At 43.7% G+C, this 24,794-nt stretch overlaps 1 protein-coding gene across 1 annotated transcript in view; it reads left to right on the plus strand.

Moving 5' to 3' along the window:
* The window catches only part of LOC137616354 (uncharacterized), a 335,573-nt gene that overhangs the window by 75,680 nt on the left and 235,099 nt on the right, over positions 1-24,794 (plus strand). Inside the window, exons 4-6 of the mRNA XM_068346014.1 lie at positions 6,501-6,600; positions 6,819-6,880; positions 24,380-24,509. Of these exons, the coding sequence (XP_068202115.1) occupies positions 6,501-6,600; positions 6,819-6,880; positions 24,380-24,509 (292 nt within the window). The remainder of the gene's footprint in view (positions 1-6,500; positions 6,601-6,818; positions 6,881-24,379; positions 24,510-24,794) is intronic.

A 24,794-nucleotide genomic window follows, 5' to 3' on the forward strand; every position in this document is an offset into this window, starting at 1 on the left:
AAACCTTTCTCCTCTCTGGCACTCGGACCATCGAGTTCCTGTCCCACCAAGTCTCGAGCTTGTGGGCCAACACGATCCTCAAATGCAGGGACCCTGTTGCTGAGAGGTTCCACCATAAGGTTCCCAGCGCCGAGTCGAGCAGGCTCAGACACTCTTCCGTCCTCGGTAAGAGCTTGTTTGAGCCTAAGGACGTGGAGCTCTCTGCCGAGAGGTGGAGGAAATCCAACCAGGATTCCCTCATCCATAGGGCCCTGACATCGAGGCTTCTACAGTCGACTCTTTCTTGTGAGAAAGGCGTCTGGAGGCTGGAGACCAGTCATCGACCTCTCGACACTGAACGGGTTTGTCAAGCAGACTCCGTTCAGTATGGAGACGGCAGACACGGTCAGACTTGCAGTGAGACCACGAGACTTCATGTGCACACTGGATCTGAAGGACGCGTACTTCCAGATCCCAATCCATCCATCTTCAAGGAAGTACTGAGATTTTGCCTAGACAACAAGATCTACCAGTTCAAGGTGCTGTGTTTCGGTCTCTCCACAGCACCTCAGGTGTTCACCAGAGTCTTCACCATCATCTCTTCGTGGGCTCACAGGATCGGCATCCGTCTCCTTCGTTACCTGGACGACTGGCTGATCCTGGCAGACTCGGAGGCATCCCTTCTTCGCCACCGAGACAAGCTCCTCGAAGTTTGCCAGGATCTGGGGATCGTGGTAAAAACCTCGAGAAGTCCTCTCTGCAGCCCTCTCAGAAGCTGGTATATCTAGGCATGATCATAGACACCAATCTCCACAAAGCTTTCCCATCAGACGAAAGGATAGCAAGGCTGAGGAAGGTTGCGAAACCTTTCCTCAATCGAGAAGAACTCCCAGCCCAATCGTGGCTTTGTCTCCTCGGGCACCTCTCCTCTCTGACCCGTCTCGTCCCCAACAGTCGCCTCAGGATGAGATCCCTTCAGTGGCGACTGAAGTCTCGGTGGAGTCAAGGACTCGACTCCCCGGACATCCTGATCCCCATGGGATCTGCGGAACGAGCGGACCTCAGGTGGTGGGTGGCAGACGAGAACCTGCGAAAGGGAGTGGATCTTCTCGTCTCTACCCCGGATTTGATGATGTTTTCGGACGCATCAAACAAGGGGTGAGGTGCCCACGTTCTGAACCACAGGGCCTCAGGCCTGTGGTCAGAATCAGAAAAGTACCTGCACATAAACCTGCTAGAGATGAAGGCCGTTTTCCTGGCCCTTCAAAAGTTCCACCAAGTCCTGGCGGGCCACTCTGTGGTGGTGATGAGCGACAACACCACGGTGGTGGCTTACATCAACAAGCAGGGAGGTACTTTTTCGGAACAGCTGTCCCATCTTGCAGTGGAGATCCTGAGATGGTCCGAAGTCCACTCGATATCACTTGCGGCTCGCTTCATTCCAGGCAAGAGGAATGTGCTCGCCGACAGTCTGAGCAGAGCGACGCAGATAGTGAGTACCGAGTGGTCTTTGGATCCTCGGATAGCCAACTAAGTCCTGACTTTGTGGGGTTCCCCGACTGTGGACCTGTTCGCTACAGCGTTGAACACCAAGCTTCCGCTGTACTGCTCCCCAGTCCCGGATCCCAAGGCCCTCTGGCAAGATGCCTTCCAACAACGGTGGGACAACGTCGACGTGTACGCCTTTCCCCCGTTCTGTCTGATGAGGAGGGTCCTCAACAAGACCAGAACATCGGTCAATCTCTCGATGACCTTGATAGCTCCTCTATGGCATCACGCAGAGTGGTTTCCGGACCTTCTGCAGCTCCTCACGGAGATCCCAAGGGAGCTCCCTCCACGTCACGAGCTACTCAAACAACCACACTCTAACATCTTCCACAAAGCCGTAGCTTCGCTTCGACTTCACGCCTGGAGACTATCCAGCACCTCCTCAAAGAGAGAGGATTTTCGCAACAAGTTGCGGAAAGGATGTCTGGCCACCTGCGCAGGTCATCCGCAGGAGTCTACTAGGCGAAGTGGCGAGTTTTCTGTGGTTGGTGCCGTGGAAGGGGTATCTCTCCCCTTGATGCCACTTTACCAACAATAGCGGAGTTCCTTGTGTATCTGCGGGAAGAAATGCGCCTTTCAGTCTCGGCAGTGAAAGGCTATCGCTCAGCCTTAAGTCTTGCCTTCAGGCTCAAAGGAATGGACATTTCCTCCTCGCTGGAACTGTCTCTTCTCATACGGAGTTACGAACTTACCTGCCCTCAGTCGGAAGTGAGACCTCCTCCTTGGAACGTGGTTCGGGTCCTCAGGTCTCTTAGGCCTCCCTACGAACCATTACGCCAGGCTTCTGATCGCCACCTTACCTGGAAGACGGGGTTCCTGCTAGCTTTGGCCTCGGCCAAACGAGTCAGCGAACTGCATGGTCTCTCCTACGACGTTGCCCATGCAAGGGGATGAGGGGAGGTAACGTTCGGCTTCGTCCCTGAGTTTGTTGCTAAGACTCAGAACCCGGGAGTGCTGGACCCTAGGTTCGACTCTTTCCAGGTCTCGAGTCTTCGTTCTGTAACAGATGACCCAGACCATCTCCTACTGTGGCCAGTCAGGAGTCTGAGGTTGTATCTTAAAAGAACAGCTGCAGTCCGCCCCCAGGTGCGAGCCCTGTTTGTTAGCCCCGGGGAAACGAAGATGAGGGTCACCAGGAATACCATCTCGGCCTGGATCCGCAAGGTGATCCACCTGTCCTTGAGCTCTGACCCTCCTCCGTCACGGCGCCCTAGGGCGTAGCTACGTCTCTGGCCTTCAAGAAGAACTTTTCGGTGACGCAGGTCCTGCAAGCTGGAGTGTGGAAGCGTCAGACCACCTTCACGGCCCACTACCTGCAAGACTTGACACACAGAAGGCTCGATACGTTTTCTATCGGCCCTGTGGTGGCTGCACAACAGCTGGTCTAACCTCAGGCTCCTAATTGGACAAGTAGCAGAGGGTTGAGAGCATTGTTACCCAGTTTTAGTCTGTGTGAATGAAAAGATCTGTCTGGCCCTTTTCTTTTCTTCATCCTCTCCTCCCTTGGAGAAAAACAGCATCCTGGGTCCTTTGCACAGCTGACCTCGAACCTCTGCAGGTAAGCCATGCTTCCTTGTGTTCCTAGTATTAAGTTGTAATACTGTCATGTCCCCATACCCTGATGAGGTGGTATTGGGTAAGTCCTAGCCTAGATTTCCTTCTAAAGAACTCCAGGTCAACTTCCTAGGACATGTCACTGCTCACCTTCACACAGGACTTACGTAGGCCGCAGCAGCCCCTCAGCTGTCTGCGAGGCGCAGGGGCCCCAACCTTTGAGTTGCTTTATGAACTCGGGTTCGGGGCCCCCGGGCAAGCCAAAGCCAGTATGGCAGGGGACTTACCTCCCTTCCTAAGGGTTAAGTCACCCCATGTAAATAGCGTGGTTTGTACTCAGTTACGGAACAAATGACATTCGTAGATAATTTGTATTTTTCTTAACGATACAAACCTTAGTTATTTACAGTTATGTGCCCGCCAGCCCTGTCCTCCAAGATAAGTCCTACTAGTGGGGCAGATAAGTGAAACAATCGTTCATTTGATGATACAAGCATGAAATTTGGCATAATTATTTATTTTGCATTAGATTTTGAAAAAAAAGTGCTAGCCACTTGAAATTCCAATATGGCGGCCATTTTCCAAGATGGCCGCCTTATGGTCCTTTTTAAGGCAGAATATTGCAGTACTACGTGCCATTAAAGTTCTTACTCAGATACTTGATGAGTTCTCTTTGTCTGGGTTTGATGTGGGAACACCACTAATCATTTTGAGGGTCCAATATGGCAGCCATTTAACAAGATGGCCGCCAAATGACGTCATTTGCTACATATGCCAATGTCTAAGAGTCCATATTTCAAACAATACTCAACCTACTCTGGCCAAAAGTCCATTAATTGTTCATCAGTTTTTTTTCCTAGGAATTCTGGCAAGGGCAACTACCGAGTAGAGTACAGAATAGTCCATTCTTTACACACTTGCACCTTCCACCACACACTGTCTTGCATCCACACTTTGTCAGTTCACGGCAGCTCTTGGAAATGGGTTCCAACATTGTCCATACAACTTCCCAGTCATCACCGTTTTTTGACCATCCCCACTTGGAAGGACACTGAGGTTCTGGCTGACGATTAACACACTGCCCCCAAATATGACCTGCTTGGTAGGCTGCTCGTTTGGCATGTTCCTTCAGTACACTTTTTGTTGGTGGAATCATGTCATATGACCTCTGCTTTCGCGCAAAGAGATCAAGCCTTGCCTCTTCTACAGAAGATGTTGTACTCGACCGTTCAGGAATTCTTCTGAGTAGTTGTTCCTTTAACCTGGTCGAGTTGACGTCTGGTGAGTCACTCCTAGTTGCTCTAATCGGCTCTTGTATAGTGCAGCTAGATCAGCCAGCCTAAATACAACTGGTGTTGCTTCTGTATTGGTCACTTTGCTATCCATGATGTAGATGACAAGTTCTGAGAATGCTACAGGATATGATTCGTTTCCTCGTCTGTTGCCTTCCTCCTTTTGCTTCATTGCATTGAGATATGCTCTCTCCATATTGTATAACTCCACCAAGCATCGTGGGTGATACATCATCTCTTGAGCAACGACGTCACCGGCACTTAACTTTGCAAGGAGCTTTCCATGGTTTAGTGTCTTGGCACATTGGTTCAGTCTTTCATTTAGCTGCATCCTCATCGCTCGTCTTAAATTTGACATTTGGTCTTCTTCTTCACATAAGAAACATTGTACTTTAGGAGGGTCTGAGGTCCTCTGTCTCTTGCCACAGTACTCACCCGCACCACCTGATGTGCTTGGGGTAATCTCCCTCCTCTTCTGTGCTCTTTCTAGTTTAGTGTTATTGAATAACAGTCTACAGCTATTGTGATACATTGCTTTATTTTGTATCAGCGTGGCTTCTATGCCATCACCTTCGTCCAGTCTTGCTGGACTAAACACTATTGGCATATCGTTTATGGCATGAAACTGTGGTACATTTTGTGCAATGTTACTGTATCCAGCACAGTCTTGTTTCCTTTGGAATGTACTAAGTGGTGAAATAAGCGTTTCATTGCTTTAGTCTTCCTGACAAAGGCAACATTTACTCCAGTCAGTCTTCCGCCTGGATCCTGCATCCATCATATAAACTTCAAATTTGCCATAGGCCGAGGGTTTATCCTTTTACCACCTTTTCACCACTTTGCTGTATGGGATACAGTTAGGTTCGTGCTATTGCCCTACACCTAACCCGATCGTTCATCCAATATCATTAGTCCCGTCCGATCTGTACACCATCCGGATAACACTGAATGCCCCTGCTATCCTTGGCTTGGCTCTCCCGCGCTGGCACAACCTGTCAATTCAGGTGCGGCTATCTAATGTCTCTGGGGCTTTATTAGATAGCATTTGGGATACTAAACCCGAGGTTTAGCTGATATTGAACCCCATGCTGAGTTGCACAGCAGTGTCTGTCACCAGTGTGCTCTGGTAGTGTGCGACATACACTCTTTTACTTGGCTTGAACCAATTAATTTTCTAGGCTAGGTTTATTTTTGGAGTTATCCTTCTCTTTGATGAATTGCCTTTGCTCGGCTTATGAGCTTCATCTACCCAGAGCTAAATGGTTTTTAGGCGCCATCACCCGCCTTACGCACCACCACTATCTGCGATATCATCCCTGCCACCTGAAGGCTAGGATGGGACTTGACTGCCAGAGGCTTTGTGGTTCGCAAGCCGTTGGGGTATTTTTTAGATAAAAAGAGCTCATCCTTTTTACCACCCCGGCATTAGCAGTCCTTTTAAGGGGCAACAATGAATTATTTATCTACTATTTATTATTATTATACTTTATTAATTTATCATTTTTACTAACATTTATTAATCTTCTACTCTATTTATCAACTGAGGACTTATAGGCAGAAAGCAATGGTATTTATGACTGTTTATTAATGCTTCTTGATGCTGTAAGGGTATAAATAGTATCTATTTGTGCAGGAAATCTACCTTATTCACCAGAGATACACCAAAGAAGGCTAATATATCAATAATTTTGCACCAAGATGTGAAACATTGAGCGCTTTTATGGTTTAACATTGTTTTTCCATTAACTGGTGGCCATCTTGAAAATAATGGCCACCATCTTGGAATTCTTGATGGCTAGCACTTTTTTCTTAAAACATGACCTGCATAGCACATTCACACCAAATTTCATGCTTGTATCACCAAATGAATGATTCTAGTCAAAATCACACTTTGGCTGCTCCACTATACCTCTAAGTAAAGTGAATCTATCACTGGTGTGTGTGAGGGGGGAGGGGTAGCTAGCTACCCCTCCTTACCCCCCTGCTAACTAGCGGTGGGGTAGGAAACCCTCGTTAAAACTTTATGGCTCGTCATCGGCTGTCGCCAAAGTAATTACCCCATGTAAATAGCTAAGGTTTGTATCGTTAGGAAAAATACAAATTATCTACGAATTTGTCATGTTTAAGGTTTCCCTCTTGGTTGGTGGTGGAGATGAAAGCAGTGATGGAGCCTTGTTAATGATGGTTTCTTCAAATGGTGACTCTCTCCCCAGTACCCTGACACTAGGTATGTATACTTTCAAGAAACATTGAGAATATTGCCCTCTTTGAAAAGACCAAAAAAATATATATAGTATATGGCTACATTTGTTGTTGGTTATATTATTGAATGATTTTGAATAGAGTTATTTAGATCTTGCATAGAAACTATTTTAAGACATCATTGTAGGATTTAAGTGGATCCTGTTTTTCAAAATATGCATCTTATTTTTCAATTACTTACAGGAAAGCCTTCAGGTGGAGATGAAGCTGATCACCACATATCACAACTCACAGATTCAGATCAGGTTTGTTCTTTAATGTTTTGTTGAAAATAAGATTGTGTAGTTTTATTATGCTATATGAAAATAGGCTGTTCATTTCTGACCTAAGTATTGATATTTGGGATGAAGTGTAGAGCCCTACCAATGCCTCCTCTGAAATGATAAAACTGCACTGATTAAAGACCGGTTTTTTATCTATATACCAAGGCACATCCCCAATTTTTAGGGATAGATGACATATAAAGAAAAGAACAAAAAGGTACTTGTATTATCTTGGCTCCTCTCAGTTTTAACAAAAAGGGACTTTTATTGTCTTAGCTCCTCTTAGTTTTAAGGAGACAAATTAAATTTTGTCTAATTTATGGGATTAAATCTTTTTGTGATGGCAGTCATGTAACCAAGGTTTTTTAATTTTTTCTTTACCCCTTAGTGACATAGCATCATTATTGCACCTCAAGTATTTTGTTGTAGGCATTACTTGAGGGTTTTGTAGCATCCTTTCAGCCCCTAGCTACACTCGCTTTTAAGCCTTACACTATACCTCCGTAACTGCATCCTTTCTTCCATGTTGCTGCTAGCCTCTTAACTTTTCCTCTATATTGAAACTGCTTGGGTTTCCCCCTGAATGACCTCCCACCCCAGTGTAGGATCTTCTGGCCCAAATTCATAAATTCTTTCTAAACCCTGAAATACTATCGCTATAGAGTTAATGGGTCCTTTGACTGGCTAGATAGTACTGTACTACATTGGGTCCCACTCTGATTACGTCTAATTTTTCTTTTGCCTACACATACACTGAGAATACAGGAGTCTTGCCTATTCCTTACACATTCTCCTCTTTCCTCAGACATTTGACAGCACTTAGATAACTGAAAGTTTCTTCATCACTCAATGGTTTAACTATTGGACTGTAATTGTTCAGTGGCTACTTTTCTCATGGTAAGGGTAGAAGAGATTATTTAGCTATGGTATGCAGCTCTTTTAGGAGGAAACTCCAAAATCAAATCATTATTTTCTTATCTTAAGTGCCATAGCCTCTGTACCATGGTCTTCCATTGTGTTGGGTTAGAGTTCTCTTGCTTGAGGATACACTCAGGTACACTATTTTATTCGTTTCCTTGTTTCCTTTCCTCGCTGAGCTATTTTCCATGTTGGAGCCCTTGGGAATATTGTAGCATCCTGGTTTTCCTACTAGGGTTGTAGCTTGGCAAGTAATCATAATACAGTGGACCCACTACATATGATTGACTAAACATACGAATTTTCCAACATCCGACGAAAATTTTATCAAATATTTGACTCGACACCCGATGTAATTTCCAACATACAACGTAGAAGTTTCTCGAAGTGTCATAGTTTCTTGGTGACTCCGCTAGACGGCAGCATGTCAGGAGGGACGCCAGTAAGCGCTGCATTGGTCAGTTCACAGTTCTCCTTCGCATCGTGTGGTTCTCCCCTGCTCGGTTTGTAATTAACAGTGCTTAATATCTTCCTTTTTCACATTTCCTTCTTTATTTTATAATCATGGGTCATATGAAGGCTAGAGTGAGTGGTAGTAGTGGTGAAAAAAGGGAGAAGGTAATGCTTTCCTTAGAATTAAAATAAGAAATTATAGAAAATCATGAGCGTGGTGTGCCTTTGAGTGATCTGACTAAACAATATGGCCGGAACTTGTCTACGATCTCGACAATTATCAAGCAAAAGGCACCCATTAAAGAGGTCAAACTTTCCAAAGGGATCACCATCATCTCTAAACATCGCAGCCCTACCCTGGAAGAGATGGAACGCCTTTTGTTTATATGTATAAAGGACAGGGAGATAGTTGGCGATACGATCATTTGTGAGAAGGCCAGCGCTATCTATTGCAACTTGAAGGTGGCAGGCTCTGGGGCTGACGAAGAGGAGAGTTCAACCGATCCTACAACAGAGGAATTCAAGGCATCTCGTGGTTGATTCAAGAAATTTAAGAAATGGACCAGGATTCATTCAGTTGTATGGCATGGGGAAGCTTCAAATTCAGACACCAAGGCTACCAACAAATTTGTTAAGCAATTCAAAAAGATCGAGCAGGAAGAAGGCTACATAGAGCAACAAGTGTTCAATTGTGATGAAACCTGTCTGTTTTGGAAAAAAATGCCTAGTGGAACATACATCACCACCGAAAAGAAGAAAATGTCTGGACGTAAGGCTATGAAGGATCTGTTGATTCTTACCCTATGTGCCAATGCCAGCGGGGACTGCAAAATCAAGCCATTATTAGTTTATCATTCCGAAAACCCTAGGGCATTTAAAGCGCATAAAGTCAATAAGGACTTGCTGAAAGTTTTCTAGTGTGCTAATACTAAGGCTTGGGTTACTAGGCTCTTCTTTGTTGGTTGGGTTAACCAAGTTTTCGGCCCTGCTATCAAGATGTACCTTCAAGATATTAATTTGCCTTTAAAGTGCTATGCCTGGATAATGCTCCCACTCGCACCCCAGGACTCGAAGATGATATCCTCGACGAGTTCAAGTTTATCAAAAGTGCTGTATCTCCCACTGGATATCATAGTGTACACTACCAAGTCATCTCTAATTTTAAGAAACTTTACACCAAGAACTTGTTCAAGCAGTGCTTTAACATCACACAAAGTACCAAATTAACTTTGCGTGAATTTTGGAGGCGCCATTTTAATATCGTACACAGCTTGAAGATCATAGATCAGGCTTAAGCTCCGAACCTGCATCTGTGCTTGTTCCAAAGGATGACGTGGATGAGATGTATCTATTAGCAAGTCCATGGGTCTGGAGGTCTATGAAGATGACATCATTGAACTCGTCGAGGAGCATCATGAAGAGCTCACCACTGATGAACTCAAGGAGCTGGAGGCGATGCAGAATGCTGAGATCCGCGTGCAGTTGAGTGAGACGGAGGGCGTTGAGGAGGTAGAGAATATCATAGGTTCGGCCAAGATCAAGAAGATCTTAGGCTATCATTAACAGGTGGTTGACTTTATTGAGAAGTATCACCCACAAAAACTTCATTGAGAAGCATCACCAATAAAAACTTCAAGTTTGCTGTGTAGTTTCACAATTCGACAATGTCTGCTTGACTCATTTCAGAAACATTCTGAAAAGCCATACCAAGCAAACTTCTCTAGATAGATTCTTTGTAAAATCTACAAAGCGGTCCAGTGATCGTGATGAAGAAAATGAAAGTGGAGCAAAGAAACCTAAGATTGAGGTTATTGAAAGTGAAGATGAAAATTAAAAATGTAAAAAAAAATATAAAAATATATTAAAAATAAATAAGCTAAGTTAGGTTACAATTCACGTAGTGTAAGTTAGAGTAAGTTACGGTACATATCTCGATCACCACCTCTACCTGCACACCAACTGTGTCCTTCTGCATCGCCAAGCCTACACCTCCGTTGGCCTGTCTCTAAGGTAAAGTGACAATGAAAACACATTTTTATTGGTTATTTCTTTATAATTATTCCTTTTTGCATCTCTGTTATATAATGCATTTGTTTTATTTCTGTGTGTAATTATGTGTAGTATTTATTAAGTAGTTATCGTAGGTTTTTTGGGCTGTGGAGCGAATGAAACGAATTACATTGTCTTCTTATGGGAATATTTTATCCAACATACGACTATTTTAACATAGGAAGTAGGTTCTAAAACGAATTAAATTCGTATGTAGAGGTTCCACTGTAATAATAACACTGAAGAGAACATGTGGATTAAGTCACTGTTTCAACATGCAATATCTTTTCCTTGTTGAAGCCTTGTGATGGGCAAGATGGCTCTTGAACTTTGGGAAACTTTTCTCCCTAGTTTGACTCTTTAACTTCTCATGCACTCTTTCTACTTCTGATTGATTGATTTGAGGTTTTCTGGCATCTTCTTTCTACTTCTGAGTTTTATTTCTACTTCATCCTTATTGTATAAGCTTTCTTCCTTCTAGCTGTCCAACCTCGATGAGTAATATTTCCCGCGGGGGCATAAAAGCAATTAGAATAGTGCCAACGTATCTCTGCGTGTCTTAAGAGGCGACTAAAAGGGACGGGACGAGGGGACTGGGAACCCCCTCTCCTGTATTATAATCCTGTGAGACATCAAAGAAGTGGAGCTGGGGGAGAATGACTGCTCCCCGCACTCTAGTTTTGGGGTGTTTGAATGTGCGTGGATGTAGTACGATAGAGAGTAAAAGATGTGAGATTGGAAGTATGTTTAGGAATAGAAGGATGGATATATTGGATTTGTGTGAGACAAAGATAAAACGGAAAGGTGAAGTGATGTTTGGTGAAACGTCTGGGAGAGTGTCTGGGATTGAAAGGGGAAGAGCAAGAAAAGGTGTGGCTTTATTGCTGAGTGAATGGATAACAGGTGAAGTAGTGGAATGGAAGGAGATATCATCTAGGCTAATGTGGGTAAGGGTTAGGTTGGGTAGGGAATGTTGGGCTTTTGTCAGTGCGTATGGACCAGGTTGTGAGAAAAGTGAAGAAGAGCGAAATGAGTTCTGGAATGAATTAACTAGGTGTGTAGAAGGACTGGGTAGAAGGAATTATGTAGTTGTCATGGGTGACTTAAATGCTAGAGTGGGCGCTGGAGAGGTAGAAGTTGTCATTGGGAAGTATGGCGTACCAGGTGAAAATGAGTGGTGAGAAACTGGTAGATATGTGTGTTGAGCAAGAGATGGTGATAAGTTCTAGCTTTTCCTAAAAGAAAGATAAAACAAGTATACATGGGTAAAAGTGGGAAATGGAAGAGTGGTAGAAAGGACGTTAATGGATTATGTGTTGATAGCTAAAAGAATGTTTGGAAGATTGAAAGACGTGCACGTGTTTAGGGGTATGGCTAACGGTATGTCTGATAATTTTTTGGTGGAAGGAAATTAGTTGTAGCAAAAGAGTGGGGGAATTGAGTAGGTGTATGTAAAAGGGAGCTAGTGAGGGTTGAAGAGCTAATAAAACCGGGGGTAAAAAGTAAATATCAAGAAAGGTTGAAAATGGCATATGACAAAGTGAAAGAGAAACGGGTAATTTAGAGAAGGAGTGGAAGTTAGTAGAAGAAAATTTTGTTGGGATTGCAAGTGATGTGTGTGGCAAGAAGTTTGTTGGAGACAGCATGAGGAAGGGCAGTGAATGGTGGAATGGAGTGAAGGTAAAAGTGGAAGAGAAAAAGAGGGCTTTTGAAAAATGGCTGCAGAGTAATAGTGTAGAGAAGTATGAAAGATATAGAGAAAAATGTGGAAGTAAAGCGCAAGGTAAGTGAGGCAAAGAGGGCAGCTGACCTGAGGTGGGGTCAGGGATTGGGTCATTCATATGAAGAGAATAAGAAGTAGTTTTGGAAAGAAGTGAAGAGAGTAAGGAATGCTAGTTCAAGAATTGAAGAGACTGAAAGATGGGAATGGAAGGTTGTTAAAAGGAGAGGAGGCAAGGAAAGGTGGGCGGAATATTTTGAAAGTTTACTGAATGTTAAGGATAATAGGGCGTCAGATATAATTGCTGTTGCAGGTGTTGAGGTGCCGGTGATGGGAGATGAGAATGAGAGAGAGATTACAAAAGAGGAAGTGAGGAGAGCACTAGATGAAACGAGAGTAGGAAAAGCATCTGGTGTGGATGGTGTGAGAGCTGAGATGTTGAAGGAGGGGTGTGTGACTGTACAGTAGACCCCCACCATACGACATTAATCCGTTCCGGAGTTGGTATCGTATGGAGAAAATGTCTTATGGCGGGCAATAGAATAGCTAATGCGTGCAAAATCCCAGGTAAAAACATCAAAATATTATATACTTATTGAAAATTAGTAACAAAATAGTAGAGTAAGCACTGTACTACAGTATACCTATATATAATATACATGTATTGTACAGTATATAATTAAATAACATTACAGGTATAAATAAAGATTATATACTGTACTGTAAAGAAAAAATTAAATTTTATTTACCTTTGGAGTGACGTTATTAGCTGGTACTGGGTGGAGGCAGAGGGGGGAGGAGACGGCAGATATAAAAACGTATCAATGCTAATTATGTTATGTACACTTAATAATAAATTTATTCTTATTATTAAACACTTGAAATTAAAAATGCTTTTTTTTATTATTTTTGTCTTGAAATTTTTTTTTTAGAACTTAAATTTTTTTTTTTTTTTTTTTTTTTTAATAAAATCACTTATATCATCTTTGCTTTCTGACACTTCTCTTTTGGAGAAATATCTATCCAAAGAAGCCTGTTTCTGGCGATTCCTCAACATATTTCTAAAATGACTCGTACACTTGTCATTAACACACTCCATAAGATGACCTGTGTTAAGTTTTACTGGGTGGTTTTTTTCCAATGAATCTCATAAGGTTTTCATACTAACCGATAGCTTTCCTTATTTCTGCCGATGTCGTTTCTTCAGTCTCCCCCACGTCCTCGCCACCAGTAGAGCTGTGCTCTTCTTGAATGATTGTCAACTGCTTTGCCTCCAACTACTTCAAGTCTTCAGTCGTAAGCTCCTCCCTGTGCTCCTCGATAAGGTTATGGACATCAGCCTAATCGACAACAAGCCCCATGGACCTCCCGATTGAAATTATTTCCTCAACATCACCCTCAGGGGCAGGATTATCAACGGCCTCGTCTTCGGTTTGAGGGTTCGAAACCCTCGAAGTCGCGTTCTGCCACAACAGCTGGCCACAGTTTCTTCTATGAGGAGTTCAAGGTGCGCCGTGAAACCTCATTCCAAGCTTTGTCGATCATCTTCAGGCATTGAACAATGTCAAAATGCCCCTTCCAAAATTCACGGAGGGTGAGTTGAGTGCTTTCGGTCACTTCGAAGTACTGTATCTTGAACAGATGCTTCGTGTAAAGTTTCTTAAAGTTGGCAATCACTTGCTGGTCCATAGGCTGGAGAAGAGGGGTGGTGTTCGGTGGCAGATAGAGAACCTTGATGCAGGAGAAGCCAGGATGAATGATGTCCTTGAGGCAAGGAAGGTGAGCAAGGGCATTGTCCAGTACCAGGAGACATTTGACATGAAGATTGTTCTCTTCTAAAAATTTCTTGACAGCAGGACCGAAGCAGACTTTTATCCACTCGATAAATATAGTCCTCGTGACCCAGGCCTTGGCATTAGACTTCCAAAATACCGAGAGTCTATCCTTCATGATATTTTGTGCCTTGAAGGCACGAGGATTCTCTGAGTGGTATACCAGTAGGGGCTTAATTTTTAAGTCCCCACTGGCATTTGCGCGAAATGCGAGGGTAAGTCTGTCCTTCATCGGTTTATGGCTTGGAAGTTTCTTTTCTTCAGCTGTGATATATGTACGGGGGTGCATTTTCTTCCAGAAAAGGCCAGTTTCATCACAGTTAAACACTTGCTGAGGAATGCAGCCTTCTCTGGAAATTACTTTCTCAAACTTCTTGAGGAACTCTTACGCTGCTTTCTTGTCAGAACTGGCCACCGCCGTCTCTCTGGGCTTCCACGAGATCGGCGAAGATGGCGCTCGCCTTGTGCGAAATTACCGATTGCGTGAGTGTATCACCAGCGATTTCCTTCTCTTTAATCCATAGTAGAAGGAGTCTCTCCATCTCGTCGTTGATTAAGGTCCTTCCACTAGCAAGGACATTCATGCCTTTAGAAGACTTACTTGCTTTAATGGCTTCCTTGTTTTTGATGATTGCACCAATCGTTGACTGGTTACGGCCATATGTACTAGCGAGGGTAACGATGCGCATGCCTTCTTCGTATTTCTATATTATCTCCAGCTTCGTTTCCATGGTAATCATCTTCTTACTTCTCCTTTTAACATAACTAGCAATCTTGGGACCCATGGCTAATGAATTAAAGTTGGAATTAAGCACTTAAATGCACAAAAAATACAATATTGTAAGCACTCACACGAGATCAAGTCTTTAAGAAACGCACACGAGATTCTGAACTGAGCGCGCGTATAACAATGAGAGAGAGAGGCAGCATCTCTCTCAGGCATTGTGGGAGGGATTTCGGCCAATAGCGTATTGGCATCTTAGTGACGCCGTGATGCCGACCAATAGCAGACCAGCTTCTTAGTGACGTATGCAGTGACGTATGAGCGTGGTGGTAGGCGAGTGACGCATAAAAACCGCCAAGTTTGAATTTTGGAATTCGATGCCGTAAGGTGGGGAAAATGTCATAACGAGGGGGCGAAAAAACATCGTATTCCACACCGTAACGTGAAAAAAACGTAAGCTGGGGACGCCGTACCCAGGGGTCTACTGTACTTGAATGGTTGGTGAGATTGTTTAATATGTGTTTTGTGTTGTCAATGGTACCAGTAGATTGGGTTTGTGCGTGTATTGTACCACTATATAAGGGTAAGGGAGATGTGCATGAGTGTTGTAATTCAAGGGGTATTAGTTTGTTGAGTGTGGTGGGAAAAGTGTATGGTAGAGTACTGATTAATAGGATTAAGGATAAAACAGAGAATGCAATCTTAGACATACAGGGTGGTTTTAGAAGAGGTAGGTGTTGGGGGGTGTTCCTGGGAGGTTGGGAAGGAAACACAATCTTGAAATAAATGTAAGTTCTATTGAGAAGGTACAATATACGAATCAAATACAACAGGCAGGAATTACGTCTGCCTTGGGTGACGAACGACAATACAAGCACACTGTGTGATGCCCCAAGGCTGGGAGGTACATTGTTGCCATGTCTTCGGGGTGTTGCCACACTTAATAATGAAATAGACATCTATGCATAATAACATTACAATATGATGCATATACACATATGAGTACATAGGGGGTGTATTTATTTACAAGAGACATATAATAAATGAGACACATAATAAATGGGAAACATAATAAATGGGAAACATCATACATTGCTTTAGGTATGATAATATGTTAACGTCAGTTAATGAAACGGTCTCACATTTTATATATCTACACCTCCTTTCCCCCTCGCGTTCGTAGTTCCATTCTCAAGCGAACTCTTTCTAATGAGCCTTTGAGATCTGCGTGGGAACACTTGGGGGTTAGAGACTAAGGACCTTTCTATGTCCGTGCAAGGGGCCACAGGTAAATGGGGGAGAGGGTCAACACCAGGCGTTGGCACTGGACGTAGAAAGCGGCGGTTACGCCACCAAACTCGGCCACTGGGAAGACGCACCTCATAGTCCCGTGATTTGCCAAAACCCATGATAACGCCAACCTTTTCCCATCGATGTGATGTCGGGTCTTGGATCCTTACTGTCTGACCTATTTCCAACTTGGGAAGTGGGCGGGCATGTTGATCGTATTGTAGTTTTACTTGTTCAGCACGGGCAGCTGCACGGCGGTCACAGTCCTCAGACTTGGCCTGCCATTCCTCTGAAAAAGACTGTGGATGAGCAGGTACACAGGTACGGAGTGGGCGGCCATACAAAATCTGTGCTGGAGAGCGGCCTGTGAAGTTTGGAGTATTACGCAGTTCCAAGAGTCCTCGATCAAATTCTTCGCAGTCAATATTGCCAGAAGGTGATGTCTTGAGGATTAAGTGCTTAATGGCTTTCACAGAAGCTTCTGCATGGCCATTGGACTGCGGGTAATGTGGTGACGACATGATATGGTGGACACCCCATCTCATCATGAAATCTTGAAAGTCTTTGCTGGCGAATTGAGGGCCACCATCGGTCCTGAGACGAAGGGGAACACCGACTTCCCTGAAGTAACGACAGAAGATACGTATGGTGTTGGAAGCAGTAGTGTCTCCTTTACATGGTACCACAACAGGCCACCCTGAGAGTCGATCGGTTACAACGAGGAATGACTTCCCGGCGACACTAAAAAAGTCAGCTGAGACAGACTCAAAAGGCCTCGTAGGGTGGTCATCATTCAATAAGGGTTCCTGCTGAAGGCTAGGCTGCAACATTTGGCATGATTCACAAGCTCTGACAGTACTGGTGATGTCTGAATCAATTCGCGGCCAAAAAACAGTCTGTCTTGCACGTCGCTTTGTGGCTTCCACTCCTCGATGGCTATCATGAAGACGAGCGAGAGTACGACGGCGGAGGGCAGCAGGGACGACAATTCTTGCTCCATAGAGAACCAGATCACCATCAGTTGAGAGGTTTTCCCTTAATTTCCAGAAAGGGAGTAACGACTGGTGTTGGTTATAACGGCTTGATGGAAATCCTGAAGTCACACAATTCACAAGACGGGTATACGATGAATCAGCTCTTGCTGCAGCTCGGAGTTCCTGAAGTGTCCTATCTGCATCTTGGGGCGTAGAATCTTCTTCGGCGATGACAGCATTGACATTGACGATATACCTGACGTGTGTTGCGACATCAGCACAAGTGATATCATCTTCTGGAGTAGGCTGACTGACTGGAGCTCGAGATAAGGCATCTGGAATGCTGAGCTGCTTTCCAGCTTGCCACACTGCTGTGAATAGGTACGGTGAAATCTTTTCCTTGAGACGCTGAAGGCGAGGATTCTCCACTGCATCAAGTGTATAATGATTGAGAATTGGGATGAGTGGCCGGTGATCAGTCATCAGGGTAAAATGCTGAAGACCAGCTAGATACAATCTACACTTAGACATAGCCCAGACCACAGCTAACAATTCTAGCTCTATAGTAGCATAGCGGGACTCGGCATCTGTGAGGAAGCGGGAGCCACATTGAACTAGACGAAGTCTGCCATTACTATGGTCCTGTAGAAGGGCGTATCCAATCCCATATAGGCGAGAGGCATCAGTCTGGAGGACTACCGGCAATGCTGTATCAAAGGAGGCAAGGACTGGGGGGCTTACCAAGGCAGCCTTAACTCGACGAAATGCATCGTCATGATCAGGAGTCCAAACGAATGCTCTCTTGGGGCTCATCAGAGGTCGTAGGGGCTGAGCTGTAGCAGCAATCTCAGGGGTAAATTCGGCCAACTGGTTCACTAAACCCATGAATGATCGAAGGTCTTTCAAATTGGTCGGAGTTGGAAAGTCTCGGATTGCACTGACTTTGCCAGGATCAGCTGCTATACCCTCTTCTGAGAGCTGATATCCACAAAAGGACACTTGAGATGCAGCGACCACAAACTTGTCTCTGTTGAGAGTAATCCTGAATTTTCGGCATCGAAGAAGCATCTCGTAGATTTGTTGAAGATGAGTGAAGTAATCATCATCCGAAAGAAGTATGTCATCCACGACCTTTACACAGTTCTGCATTCCTTGAAGAGCCATATCACCGCGGAGACAGAAGGCGTCCCCTGTAGCTGCAAAACCCATTGGGCCTCTGCAATGCTTGAAACGGCCGTACGGTGTAATGAAGGTTGTCAAGTGTTGGTCCTCTTCCGCAAGTGCCATCTGCCAATATCCACATAAGGCATCTGCTGTAGTGAAATACCTTGCCTTCGAATTAACACTACGGATGGCAGCGAACGGAGTTGGAGAAGGGTGGGTTGGTCGGGACACTTGGCTGTTGAGCTTAGTGAGGTCAACAGTGATACGGACACCTGAGTCCTTAGCTACTACGACGAGTGGATGGCACCATTCTGAAGGTTCATCACCGGCAGGCTTGATAATTCCTTGGGTTACCATGGAGGCGAGTTCTTCTTTAACTTGATCGCGGAAAGCAAAGGGTATCTGGCGTGGAGTGTGGACAGCAAAGGGTACTGCACCATCCTTGAGGTGGATCCTCATTGGAGGACCGGTCATCGGCTGGAGTGGTGTTGTCTTGAGGTCTTCTTTGGTGACGAGAACATCCTTGAACTCCCGTAGAAAAAATTCTCTTGCCTCAGTAGGGGATGTGGTAGCAGAAAGGGGCAATTCCTTGCATCTTTTGACATGCTTAACTTCCAATATTTGCTTGGGAAAGTCAGGAGAAATAATTGCTAATTCCTTACAGCGGCTGTAAGACAACAATGGAGTTTGGACACCGTCATGGACCTGTATAACTGCAGAACAGGACTGCTTACCCAGCATAAGAGTAGCTTGGAAGGTACCCAAAGCAGGTGTCATGGCTGAACCGTCGGCAGTTAGAGTTACAGTTGTAGGAAATGGCTTCAAACTACTCCTAGGTATCTTCAGTAGGTCAAGATGCTGGGGTCCTACCACGGAGACTTCGGCGCCTGTGTCGGGTAACATCTGAATTCGGGATGTAACATCTCCATATGTTAGAAGAACACTGACAGGCTGAGGCGACTTGCCGAAAGTTGCGACTCGACGACAGCTGGACTTCTTTACGACCTTTGATTTACCTGATGATGGGGTAGCTTTGTCACTTGAAGAGCCACCCTGTGTACTGTCATTTCTCTTTGTCTTACAGTATTTATCGTAATGTCCCACACGGTTACAAACTCGGCACTGTGCTGCATTGGCTGGGCACTTTGGAGTCCTGTCCCAATGACCTCGTCGACCGCAGTTCTTGCAGCTGCTTTCTAGGGCTGGGCAAACTTCGGAAGAATGGTGGGTACGTGTACAACACTGGCAGGGAGTGGCTGGTTTGGGTGGTGGGGTTGAAGAATGATTTTTACCACCTCCTTTCTGTTTCTTGTATGTTGAAACAACACGTAGCTGGGAGGTTGGTGCTCGAATGGCAGAAGTAGCCTTCCTGGCCGCCTCATATGAGCGACAAGTATTGACCACCTCCTGTAGTGAAGCTGTTGCTTCAAGAGAGATGAGTTTCTGGACGAGTTCCCCATCCCTGATTCCCATGAGAATTATCATCTTCATTTGAGTTTCTTCACACACTGATGAATTCCCCGGACAGACGTCCACCTCTTCAGCTATATGCTTAAGTCGCACGTAAAAATCTGAAAAAGATTCTCCCTCAAACTGCTTACAACTTAAGAGTTCTCTTCGGCGAAGGGCTTCGTTGCGTAGACTTTTCACGTGATCCTGCAGCTCATCTAAGACCTCTTCTACTGTCTTGTCTGTGCTGGGTGGAATATCCAGGGTGTGCTCCAAGATCCTCTGCATCTCGAGAGTGAGGCACATTCTAAGCTGAATGAGTTGCTTCTCTCTAGGTAGCTTGGATAAATCCACCATGATAGAATAATCTTCCCATCGACGTCTCCATTCTCGAAAAACTTGAAAACTGGCATCTGCTTGAAGGGGAGGCGGGTTCTGGGTGATAGCTTTTTGAGGGGCAGGTATTACTGATGAACTTGAAGATGAAACAGTAGGTACTGACGATGTAGACGATGTATTGATTGAAAGGCTATGTGTGCTATCAGGTTGGGAGGTAACAGGAAGCAACCTCTGCAACAACGCTGTAAAGCGAGCACTTTCTTCCTGTCGACGTTGTTCGTCTTCTCTGCGTCGAAAATCCTCTTCTTGGCGCCTTCTTGCATCCTCTTGTATTCGACATTGTTCAAGATACTTGATGAAATGAAGAAAATCGGCTCCTGAAGCTGATGGAGGAGTTGTATAATGTGGGGTGAGTGGCAGTGGCAACTGGTACACTTCCTCCCCAATTAATCCACCGAGAGCTTCAACATTAGGATTAAATTCATTCTCTACCTCTGCTTCTCGTATATCAGTAGATTCCTCGTGAAATTCCGATTCCGACATGGTTTATTGTAAAAACATTAACATTAACATATCAAGATGAAATATGTAAGAAATAAAAGTTCAATTTTCCAAAATATTCAGAAATAATATCATTCTTACGAATATGTGCTTATTATACTAAGTGTAGCGGTACGGTTCAGGTAGGGAGGGGGAGGAGTCTGTTCGACGGACAGTAGTCACTCCCCTCGGTGACGTCACAGTCAGTTGCCCGGAAGCGTTCAAAGTGACTAGATGTCAGTGTGCCGGTCAAGTTGAATTATGTGCTAAGCTCGTTCTTGTACTTAATTACGAGACACAGCACATGAGGAGGTCACTTAACAGTCACTAAGGCACATTGCACTAAAAGGGTCCACTTATAAGTCACTATGGGCAACGAACACTACACTTAAATGCACATGAACTGCACAATAAATCCATGGAGATTCACGGGGAGAGTAATGGCGGCTGTAATCGTCGTCTTGTGTTGCTTGAAAACTTGTAAAAGCACTCTCTTCTCACAAAATACTCACTGCGCCATGTTGGGGGTGTTCCTGGGAGGTTGGGAAGGAAACACAATCTTGAAATTAATGTAAGTTCTATTGAGAAGGTGCAATATACGAATCAAATACAACAGGCAGGAATTACGTCTGCCTTGGGTGACGAACGACAATACAAGCACACTGTGTGATGCCCCAAGGCTGGGAGGTACATTGTTGCCATGTCTTCGGGGCGTTGCCACACTTAATAATGAAATAGACATCTATGCATAATAACATTACAATATGATGCATATACACATATGAGTACATAGGGGGTGTATTTATTTACAAGAGACATATAATAAATGAGACACATAATGAATGGGAAACACAATAAATTGGAAACATCATACATTGCTTTAGGTATGATAATATGTTAACGTCAGTTAATGAAACGGTCTCACATTTTATATATCTACAGTAGGGGTTGTATGAATCAAATTTTTACAGTTAGGCAGATATGCGAGAAATATTTAGCAAAAGGTAAGGAGGTGTATGTTGCGTTTATGAATCTGGAGAAAGCGTAGGACAGAGTTGATAGGGAAGCAAAATGTGGAATGTAATGAGGTTAAATGGAGTTGGTGGAAGGTTGTTGCAAGCAGTGAAAAGTTTCTACAAAGTTAGTAAAGCATGTGTTAGGATAGGAAATGAAGTGAGCGATTGGTTTCCGGTGAGAGTGGGGCTGAGACAGGGATGTGTGATGTTGCCGTGGTTGTTTAACTTGTATGTTGATGGAGTGGTGAGAGAGGTGAATGCTCGAGTGCTTGGACGAGGATTAAAACTGGTAGACGAGAATGACCATGAATGGGAGATAAATCAGTTGTTGTTTGCTGATGATACTGTACTGGTTGCAGACGCGGAAGAGAAGCTTGGCCGATTAGTGACAGAATTTGGAAGGGTGTGTGAGAGAAGGAAGTTGAGAGTTAATGTGGGTAAGAGTAAGGTTGTGAGATATACGAGAAGGGAGGGTGGTGCGAGGTTAAATTTCACGTTGAATGGAGAGTTACTTGAGGAGGTGGATAAGTTAAGGTACATGGGGTCTGTTGTTGCAGCAAATGGTGGAGTGGAAGCAGATGTATGTCAGAGTGAATGAAGGATGCAAAGTGTTGGGGGCAGTTAAGGGAGTAGTAAAAAATAGAGGGTTGGGCATGAATGTAAAGAGAGTTCTATATGAGAAAGTGATTGTACCAACTGTGATGTATGGATTGCAGTTGTGGGGAATGAAAGTGATGGAGAGACAGAAATTGAATGTGTTTGAGATGAAGTGTCTAAGGAGTATGGCTGGTGTATCTCGAGTAGATAGGGTTAGGAACGAAATAGTGAGGGTGAGAATTGGTGTAAGAAATGAGTTAGCAGCTAGAGTGGATATGAATGTGTTGAGGTGGTTTGGCCATGTTGAAAGAATGGAAAATGGCTGTTTGCTAAAGAAGGTGATGAATGCAAGAGTTGATGGGAGAAGTACAAGAGGAAGGCCAAGGGTTGGATGGAGTGAAGGAAGCTCTGGGTGATAGGAGGATAGATGTGAGAGAGGCAAGAGAGCGTGCTAGAAATAGGAATGAATGGAGAGCGATTGTGACGCAGTTTCGGTAGGCTCTGCTGCTTCCTCCGGTGCCTTGGAAGAGGAGGTAGCAGCAGTAGGGGATTCAGCATTATGAAGCTTCATCTGCGGTGGATAACGGGGGAGGGTGGGGTGTGGCACCCCTAGCAGTACCAGCCGAACTCAGTTGAGTCCCTTGTTAGGCTGGGAGGAACGTAGAGAGGCGAGGTCCCCTTTTCTGTTTCATTTATTTGATGTCGGCTATCCCCCAAAATTGGGGGAAGTGCCTTGGTATATGTATGTATGTATTTATTTATTTTTGTAACGTTTTGGATATGTCAATAATAACAAAGGGTAGAGCTTCTGAGAGTTATAAAATTAATGGAAAACTCTGTAGCCATAGACTGAAACTGAGGGTGCCCATTAGCATGGGATAATCTCCAGAAAGTGACTTCAAAATGTGATTTAGGTTATCACTCCCAAGAAACCTTCAGAGGTGCGGAATGGAATTAATGAAAAAGGGTAAGTAAGCCTAGGCCTAAACTGTCAATAAACAACACCCATGAGGTGTGACCCACGACATAGGTTAAAAACAATTTTGTTATTTGAAATATTTATGGTACTTTTACACATACTCTCGGTTTTCTCAGAAAGTACTCCAACTATCGATACTTTGAAATTTATATCAATACATCTGATACTGGGGTAATATCGGAAGTATCAATACTTGGGAATCGATATGCCCAGCACTAGTAATTATAGTATTCAGATTTGGGATAAGGAATTAAAAAAAAAATATCCAACAGTTTAGGGTGAGTCAGCTAGGGAAGATCAAACTGGAGAAAGCTTTTCAATATGGCACATTAAAAGAATTAAGAAATTTATTATTAATAGACAGGTCCCCAAAATGTTTGAAAGGTGTTTTCTTTGTCAATATATTGTGCAGTTGAGGAAGAATTGGACAGAAAATCTTTTTTTCAAAGTGAATCTGTATTCAAGAATAGTATCTAGAATTTTAAGTGTTTCGTGTAGTAAAAGAAACATGGTTGGGTCGTCCAGTGTTCTAGCCTTTCTAACAATCAGTTTGAGTTGTGTTAGAGATTAACTTAATCCCCCATGACGTACACCCTGCACTACTTTTATCATGATCTCATTTTACAGAATCAGTAACCTTGGGTAGAAAAATGTTATTTACATTATCAAATTAGATGATATGACAGGAAATGTTATACCCCATGAAGGTTAATTTCTATACCTAGATAGTAGGTTGGCCAAGGCGCCAGCCACCCGTTCAGATACTACCACGAGAGTGTTACTTGGTCCTGTAACTGGCCAGATAGTACTTCATGGGATCCCTCTGGTTACACCTCATTTATCCTTTGCCTACACATACACCGAATAGTCTAGCCTATTTTTTACACATTCTCCTATTTCCTTATACACATGACAACACTTGGGGTAACCAAAACATTCATCTTTACTCAAGGGGTAAACTACTGCAGTGTAACTATTCAGTGGCTACTCTCCATTTGGTAAGGTTAGAAAAGGCTTTTTAGCTATGGTAAGCAGCTCTTCTGGGAGGACACAAAGATCAAACCATTATTCTGTATTCTTTGGTAGTGACATAGCCTCTGTGCCATTGTCTTCCACTGTCTTGGGGTGGAGTTCTGTTGCCTGGGGGTACAATCGGGCACATTATTCTATCTTTTTATATTTCCTATCCTTACTGAGCTATCTTCCCTGTTGGATCCCTCGGGCTTATAGCATCCTGCTTTTCCAACTAGGAATTTAGTGTACCAAGTAATAATGATGATAATAATGATAATAACACTAATAGTAACAGTCTCCCCTATAAATTTTTTTGAGGTGGAGGTGTGCTGTTCTGAATTTTAATATATAGTAGGCTGTTTTGAATTTTGATATATCATCGTCATATCTTTTCCCATTTTGACGATTTTTTTTTTTTTTCAGATCTTGCAGGCTGATGGTATGGATCAAAACTTGCAAAGTCTTCCATATGATAAGAATCACTCTGAAGAACAACTAAAAGAGAAGAGCGATTCAGACAAAAGTGTAGAAGCTTATGTAGAGGCAAACTTCTGTAAGTTTGAATCTGTGAATTTGAAATTTCTGAACACTAACTAACCTCACGAGTAAACTTAAGTAATTGATATTTTATATACAGAAATTTTCCAAGCATCTGTAGTCAGTTTTTTCTCTACTTTTTGTTTTGTAATTTAGTGAGTAGCTTACGTGGGTAATTTTTTAGTATTTTTATGTACTAACCATAGTTGTTCCAACACTAAATAGAAACCCTTTCGCTCTTTATTAGGAAATATACTTTTGGCGAAGCTGGAAGGATACCCATAAGACTTTTAGCGAGGTG

This window comes from Palaemon carinicauda, chromosome 22, assembly GCF_036898095.1.
Source record: "Palaemon carinicauda isolate YSFRI2023 chromosome 22, ASM3689809v2, whole genome shotgun sequence".
Taxonomy (NCBI): domain Eukaryota; kingdom Metazoa; phylum Arthropoda; class Malacostraca; order Decapoda; family Palaemonidae; genus Palaemon; species Palaemon carinicauda.